Source organism: Lupinus angustifolius, chromosome LG09, assembly GCF_001865875.1.
Source record: "Lupinus angustifolius cultivar Tanjil chromosome LG09, LupAngTanjil_v1.0, whole genome shotgun sequence".
Classification (NCBI taxonomy): domain Eukaryota; kingdom Viridiplantae; phylum Streptophyta; class Magnoliopsida; order Fabales; family Fabaceae; genus Lupinus; species Lupinus angustifolius.
In genome coordinates, this window is record NC_032017.1 from 2,784,855 (window position 1) to 2,793,704 (window position 8,850).

General features: G+C 32.8%; 1 protein-coding gene across 1 annotated transcript; it reads left to right on the forward strand.

Annotated features, from left to right (window-relative positions):
• Window positions 1,215-7,369, forward strand: LOC109357293 (peroxisomal (S)-2-hydroxy-acid oxidase GLO1). Its single transcript, XM_019601152.1, has 12 exons — window positions 1,215-1,360; window positions 2,445-2,618; window positions 3,023-3,147; window positions 3,602-3,648; window positions 4,181-4,258; window positions 4,370-4,494; window positions 5,111-5,177; window positions 5,256-5,318; window positions 5,577-5,646; window positions 5,835-5,935; window positions 6,100-6,204; window positions 7,018-7,369. The coding sequence occupies exons 2-12, from the start codon at window positions 2,482-2,484 to the stop codon at window positions 7,201-7,203; spliced, it is 1,104 nt and encodes a 367-aa protein (XP_019456697.1). The 5' UTR covers window positions 1,215-1,360; window positions 2,445-2,481; the 3' UTR covers window positions 7,204-7,369.

Here is an 8,850-nt window from a genome sequence, read left to right on the forward strand (position 1 = left end):
AGTATTTCCGAGACTAGTTTAAAAAAAAGGGATTTTAGAGAAATTATAAAAAAGTGATTAAAAAGATGGGAGGATAAAAAAAGGTGAAGACATGACTCTCTAAAAACCAAAAGGGTCTCTATAGTTTAGACACAATTTTATTAGAAAGTTGGTGGACATGTGAAAATTGACATGTGTGGCTGAACTGCAATAGATTTACATAATTATGTAATAAAAAGCATTATCTCAAAACAATGGTACTAATAAGTGACTTATCTTTTCTAAACCACTTTAGGTTCTTAAAAAACTTCAAGTAGATATCACCCTACAACAACAAAAGCATGGCTTCTTAAACAAGTTATTCAAATTGCTGAACATATTATGTGATATGAATGTAATATCATGGTTGTGGTAACCGCCGCAATTGTATAACAAAGAAAATGCGATTTAAAATTAAATCATAGTAATATGGCCGCATCGGATCACTTTTGAGTTACATCGGATTGAAATTTTTTAATACAAATTAATTCACAATGCAACGGCCGCAGTCCACATTATGACTATAATCACAATAGCAACTGCAATTTAAAACACTGCTCAAACGAGAAAATGATTAAAATCAGAGTAATGGCAGACTTTTTTTGCTGACAAATAACATCACATTTTTTACATATCACATATCTTCAAAGGCATATTCCAGTTGTGTCCATTGCCTGACCAATTTGTATCACTCTTCATCATACATGAGCAATGGCATTGGCAATAGATAGAGATGTACTACACTACTCTTCAGTTTTCAAGACTTCAAACATGATAAAAGAGAGAAAGAAACAAATATTTGCTCTTTTTTTGGGTTATTTTTTCATATTTAGACTATATATGAGATTGATAATGAAGGATAATGAAGAAAAAAAAGAGGGTTGTGAAACACACAAGGTTTATGTGGCTGAAAGCTATCTCACTTTGTTGATGAGATTTGGTTCAAAATAATGCTCACCTCCAAAAACTCATCCACTTGATAATTCTAACTCTCTTTCACTCACAAGCATACACATTAGTACAATTTATGGCCCATCCTACTTTGTCTCTATGCTACTATTTAACGGACAAGGATCTGCTGTATCAAACAGTGTCCCAAAACATATCTTGAACCAATGAAAATATATCATATTAATTAAAAGATTAAATGTTTATTAATTTTTCTATTTTTACTTCAATATCATTGATCCGGAATATGGCCTGGGACACCATATTCTTGTCCAATATTTAACTATTTAGCAACTCCAACTATTTTTTACTTGCTCTATTTCTTATCCTCACTTGGAGCTTCTCTCCACTGGTTCCTCTGCATGTACACTCTAGCATAGTTTTGGATACCAAGGTTTGCATTTGTTTCACACCAGTTATATAGTTTATTTCCATGCTCAATGACAGAAAAGAAGATTGATGAGTAGTGTTTGTGTGTATATGCATGGTTTTCAGTCTCAGTTGTTTTTGTATATGTGAAACTAACTTTGTGCATGGGTTTTAGGTTCATTTTTATTCTACTAATCAAGTTTTATGATCAGATAGCAGTATTTTTCTTTGCTTATGTTATTTTCTTCTTCCTTTTGATATATGGATTAATAAGACTTTTCAGAAATAAAATTATGAGGACGGTCCAATGCACGAGGCTCCCACTTAACAGGGTCTGGTGAGGGTAGAGTGAAAAAGTTCAGGCTTATCGATGGTTAATTTAATAAAGTGTGTCATGGTCTTAACTTACTAAGGTGAATAAACTTTTATTTTTTTCATTTTAGAGACAATCTCTACAAGATTTTTTTGTCCTCTTTGGTTTGATAGTATGTATACTTATATTTTTCACAAGGTTGAGGAAATGTTATATTTTGAGAATTTGGTGGTAAGGTTTCACAGCCATGCAAAGATGATAAGAAGCTTTTCATTATAACTCTGAAACATGTATGGTGTAACTTTTTCTTCATTTTACTGCTACTATTTTTGCTATAAAGATATACTTTCCATTTGAAATTCAATATTGCTGCATCAGAAGTAACTGATTCAGCCTTAAATGTCCAAATTCTATTAAGTTTTAGAGGGAAAAATTGATTATGGTCATATCAAAATTTTGATTATGATCTATTAAGTTTCTTCAACAAATCAGCCTTAAAATTGATTATGGTCATATCAAAATTTTGGTTTGGATAGTAAGTTCATTTCATATGTTCACTTATTGTAGATGCAGTGTTGCATTTTTTTTATATAACCAACTCCTTGGATAAAGAACTAATCTATTTCAGGGTGTGTGACTGTCCTTTCCAACATGCTTCCAGGAATCGAACTTTTTTACACCACTAGACCCCAGGAATCGAACTTTTTTACACCACTAGATCCAGTCCTGCATATTTTGATGACAGAACTGATGGATGAAAACTCATGCTGTTTATCTAAACATTGATGACTTGTAGGATCATTGAAGGACAACATTAACAGGTAGCTTTAAAAATGGAGATAACCAATGTCACTGAGTATGAGGCTATTGCAAAGCAGAAATTGCCAAAGATGGCGTATGACTACTATGCATCTGGTGCTGAGGACCAATGGACTCTGCAAGAAAACAGAAATGCCTTTTCCAAAATTTTGTAAGACTTTTTCCTTTAATGTTTTTCACAGTAGTTACCACCAAACTATGCAGAAGTTATTCAAATTATAGAATGCATTATGTGATGCGGCCACAATATTACGGTTGTGGTGACCATCACAACCGTATCACACCAAATCCCAATGATGCAATCGTAATGGATCGCAACACAACCGCATTGGACCGCATTTGGGTGACATCAGACTGCATCAGACCGCATTTACTCACAAAATAATTCACATCACAATGACCACATTTACTCACAAAATAATTGACATCACAATGACCGCAATCTGCATCACAACGGCTGCAATAACCACAATGACAGTTAGCGCAACCGCGGCCGTAACGATAATTTAAAACACTGATATTAATGTCCTGAAACTATGGTTGTTATACATGCAGGTTCCGACCGCGTATTCTTATTGATGTGAGCAAGATAGACCTGACAACAACTGTCCTTGGCTTCAAGATATCCATGCCAATCATGATTGCCCCAACAGCCTTTCAGAAAATGGCTCATCCTGAAGGTATAATGAATGAATAAAGGACTAAGAAGATTGTGTTCTACTTTCTAATAATTGATTGGTTTGTTTTATAAGCATATTTCTAAATCTAATTTTAATCAGATTCAGCAAGATAAATCCTTGCAAATGAATTTACACTTAACGAATGATACATACTAGATAAACTGACAACAAAATTTCATGAATTGTATTTAATACTTATTAGTTTATCAAAGAAAAACCTGTATATGTGTGCTTCATGGTATATATGGTCGGTCACAAGCCCGGATAAAAGGTGAAAGTTGTCAGCTAATGTAAAACTTTGTCAAATCTTTATGATTTTGCCAACTTATCAAAGAAATTATATTCAACTTCTTACTCAAAGTCTTAAACCTTCATTTTTTGGGGTCAACCACACTTCTTACTCAAAGTCTTAAGCCCGGATTTGTGTTTGATGAAAGATTTTCTTCTTATGCAGGAGAATATGCAACTGCAAGAGCTGCATCTGCAGCTGGAACAATCATGGTACTGCTCTTTCATGTTTATATAGCCAAATTATTCTTATAATAAGCAATTTATAATCACATTATCGGGAATATGCACTTCTTTATCTAAAATTTTCATCATATATACATATTTGTAATTTGCAATTAGGAAATTTGATGAGGAAATGTGTTGCTTTATCACAATGTTAACTTTTAAAATATTATTTCTCTTGCTTTTACGGTATTATACTAATTCTATGTTTTGTACAGTAATCAACATGTCTTAATATTTTCAAGTTTGTTATTTTTGCTAGTTCAGATCGGACTAATAACGTATACAATAGTTAAATTCTCAATGAAGATGCTAAGTATTTGGTTCTCATCCTTTAAAGACTACGAGTATAATAGGAGTTACAATTTATTGTATCTGTGTGTCATATTATATTATATTATATTTGTGTCTGTGATATTAGACTACATATTACTGCTAACTTAAAACATTTTCGAATCTCTATGATATGGATGAATGATTTCATGTTCTTTATTCATGAGTAGTCTTTTCATTCTTTCAGACTTTGTCTTCATGGGCTACTTCAAGTGTTGAAGAGGTAGCTTCAACCGGACCAGGCATTCGATTTTTCCAGCTATATGTAAGCATCAGAAACTTCCTTTCAATTCAATTTATTGTTCATTAGAATTTTCTGGTGCAGTAGTTTGTTTTTTCTTACATGACATGTTCTCCATTTTGAAAATTTCTTTAGGTATACAAGGATAGAAATGTTGTTGCTCAACTTGTGAGAAGAGCTGAAAAGGCTGGATTCAAAGCCATTGCCCTTACTGTTGATACCCCAAGGCTAGGACGCAGAGAAGCTGATATCAAAAACAGGTACAATGCTTACAATGATGTTACGTCATTCGTAAATTGTGGTTGCGATTATATCACGTATAAGGCAATTGCAAAACATGGTCTGAAAGTGTGCTCATGTGGCCTCAATTGTGGCCACGATGTATTAAGAGTTTCACATTGTGTAACATAATAAAATCAATATAGTATGATGTTTTCCTACTTAGTAATATATTAGTCTTTTATGTTGGGCTCTCATATGTTTTAAGTCCTAATAATTGGTGCTTTCATTGAGATTGTATTACTGAAAGGGCTACCTATAGGCTGAATTAAAGTATATTATCAAATAATGATAATACGGATAGGTGAATGAAGCCGACAAAAGAGAAAATGCTACAATTGGATAGGTATGATAGAGAAAAACACCATGGACGTCGACTCATTAAAGGATTATAATGTTAGGAGTCTCACATTACTTAGCATAATAAATTGAATATAATACTTAAGTTAGACTCTCTCACCTGATAGAACATTTTTCCTACCATATTTTGTTGTAAAGACATAAAAAATCGTGATAGTGCAGCTAATGTAATTGCCATTACTATGCTTGTTAGATGTTGAAATCTTGAAATTAAAAGTTATTAATTGTTTGATACAGATTTACTTTACCACCATTTTTGACACTGAAGAATTTTGAAGGTTTGGACCTTGGAAAGATGGACGAAGTAAGATGACTCATGATAAAACTAATTTTGTATGTCAATATTCTTACCTATCAATAATTATTATATTGGTCCTTTCAGGCTTCTGATTCTGGACTTGCTTCATATGTTGCTGGTCAAATTGATCGTACTCTAAGCTGGAAGGTATGTCAGATAATAAAAAATATTTTGTTTTCTTTCTAGTTAATCAGTTTGATTCCGTCGATCTAAGTTTGCATTTGGTTTCATCGATCTGAACCATTAGATTTTCATAGAATAAATGACTAAAATGTAGAGTAAGTTTTTTTAACCTTCTCATAGAATAAGTGTATCCCCTCTTTATATATATATATATATTTCTATGGAGTTTTCTAGGGTCCATAAACTATAGGTCACCATCTGAATCCTTTGTTAATTATGCAGGATGTGCAGTGGCTTCAGACAATCACCAAGCTGCCAATTCTGGTGAAGGGTGTGCTAACTGCTGAGGATAGTAAGAAAAACAAAACCTGTTTTCATTTTTTCCACTCTTAGAATATCATATTAACGAAATAAAAGGTGACTTGTGTACGAGGCTCCACCTATTGTGGTCGAGATGGTATATATATACAACCTTATCTCACGAGCGAAAAGACTGTTTATTGGGAATATTTTATTAATGCCTTCATGTTAATTTGGCAGCAAGGCTAGCAGTACAAGCTGGTGCAGCTGGAATAATAGTCTCCAATCATGGAGCTAGACAACTTGATTATGTCCCAGCCACTATTACTGCCTTGGAAGAGGTACATACATGCATCAACTTCAACTTCAGTGTTTCAAATTGTACCACACACTAGCAATATTGTAGTTTCAGGAGTTTCCGTAAACTACGACCTCAATTTAAAACAAACACATTACAAGACACCCTTTCTTAGGATCTTTATATACTTTTGTTATTAAAACATAGGTTGTGAAAGCTGCTCAAGGTAGAGTTCCTGTATTCTTGGATGGTGGTGTACGTCGTGGAACTGATGTGTTCAAAGCATTGGCATTGGGTGCCTCTGGAATATTTGTGAGTACATCATAACCTCATCCAAAACTTCAGCTTTTCAAATGACTTTTGTTTTATTTTATGCACTTCTCAATTCATTGCTAGAACTGATAGAATTATCATATATAATACAAATACAACAATTTATTCATTTTCACATCAAATATACCATGTAGAATTAAAAACTAATAAGTCTTCTATCATCAAATTTTATTATATGAGTGTAATATCTATGCAACGTTAATATATAGATTTATACATAATTATTACATCATGCATTATTTATTTGTATTACTTTTTTCGAAAAGTCAATTATAGATTGACAGTATATAAAACTGTGTCAATACATACATTTTTTCTCTTATTCTATGTGATTTTGTTAGAAAATGGGTTTAGATCATCTCCACCATTATCAGGTGGAAAATGCAAGAACTGAAATATAATAAAATGGACAAAACTTACACCAATGCCTCATAGCTTTGCTATCCAATACTTTCATATAGTATGCATATTTTTGGTTATATGGAATAAATATTGATTTTTGATTCATACAAAGTAGGCATGTACATACAAAGTATGTTTTCTATTACAAGAACTATATAGCTAGGGAAGTATATAAGTAAGTGGACCTAAGTTTTGTCTGAAAAAACCAGAATCATATAACAATTCTATTTGTGTAGTAGATTCGGCATATGACAAACCACATATCAGTTTCTTTATAAAAGAAGTCTTATAATACATAAAAATGGGTATCGCACCCCAGAACTACTATCGCATATAATGTAACTTGGATCTTAACTATAAGTAAACTATGATAACAAATTTTAATGTCAGATCGGACGTCCCGTGGTGTTCTCCTTGGCTGCTGAAGGAGAGACTGGTGTAAGAAAAGTACTTCAAATGCTACGCGATGAGTTCGAGCTAACCTTGGCCTTAAGTGGATGTCGTTCGCTTAAGGAAATCACTCGTGATCACATAGTCACAGATTGGGACCTCCCTCGTATATCACCAAGATTATGAACAACTTAGCTCCTCATTGCAACCAAGTACAATGTGGAAACAGTTCTATGTAACTACATGCTTTTTCTGTAAGAATTGTATGATAATTTTGTGGCTACTGTTGCTGCATTCTCACTCCTTGTATATTATTTTTACCAAAATACAAAACTACATTTGAATATTGATTTTGAAATTGTCTTTTGTTATAAGGGACAGTGGCACTTAGACAAAGCTGTTGTGCAAGTGTGCAGTACCCTTCAAAAATTATGGGTTTGCATTGAAAGTGACTTTGGAGTATTTGAAACATAATTGACTAATTCTATGCACCCTTATACTATTGATGCGAATTGATTTTTAGAAGGTAATATATGGAAAAGAAAGGTTCATGAAATATATTTGTGATATGGTTTATGAAGTCTTCTCTATTCTTTCATTCCCTTCCAAAAACTCAACTTACCATCGAGTAAGAATCCTCTTCATTAATGGAGAAGCAAGTACTACAAAGAATAACATAATATAATAAGGCATTTTTTATCTTTTCATATATAATAGAATAATACTTTTGTCATTAAAACTACAAGTGAAATCAAGTACTTGGCTCTCCATTAATGGAGAGGATCCTTATTCCTCACAACATGTCATAACACACAAAAGTCACCCCAAATTTATGAAAGTAGTAAGTTAGGTATTTACGCAATATTTATGGGTGTAAGTGGTTTCGTATTGAATAGTTATACTATTGGAATTAAACTGAACCAAACTCAAAAATGTGGTTCATCTCATTCCACCTTTCAGTTAATTTTTGAAGAAAACGTTTGTAATGGTTCAATTCATGGTTCTATAGGGCACAGAACTGCGAATTCAATGAACAATTAATAATTAGGTCATACTTCATATAGAATAATATGATTTCTATCTCTCTCGTGTACTAGTATACCCAAAAAGCATTTTTTGAGTAGATATAACCAAATTCATAAGCATGTGACAAAATTTAATATGTTCCATTAAAAAAGTAAACCGACAAATCGAACCAAACTGTTCATAACTAGTTCAATTCAGTTCCAACAATCAAAATAAACTGACCAACTAGCCTTGGTGAGTCAAGCTTAAGGAGGTGACCAAGCTACTTGACCAAGTGACCAAACCCATGCTGAAGGGTTTGGTCAGCGGCTAAGCGGTGCAAAGAAACAGTTCAACGGTGGCAGGGAAAACTCTATAAATAGGAAGGCATTTCCTTCATTGAAGGATGACTTCTTCCCTTAAGAAAAAACACAATTCTCTCTTCTTATTTCTTAGTTTGAAAGCTCGGTTCATAGAAGCTTTTGTAAGTAAGTTTTATAGTTTTTAGTTTATAATTCAAGAGGAGAAAGGAGAAGGCAAATGAGATGCAAATATCCATTTTGTAATCTCATTTGGAACTTAAAGCATCCAATCTCATTTGTAACAATTTCATTTGAAAGTTGATTATGTATTTCTTTTTCTTCTTTTATTCTAAATTTGAATTTTAGTCATCCAAGTTGGTGCTTTGGTTAATTTTATTTGTTTGAGAAGTTCTTAATGCTCTTTTTAGATTGATCACCTAAAAACCGATTTCAAGTCATGAAAAATTACTTGTCTCAAACACTTAACAAATAAACTAAGAAGTAGTTGCACTACTTAGTTTATTTG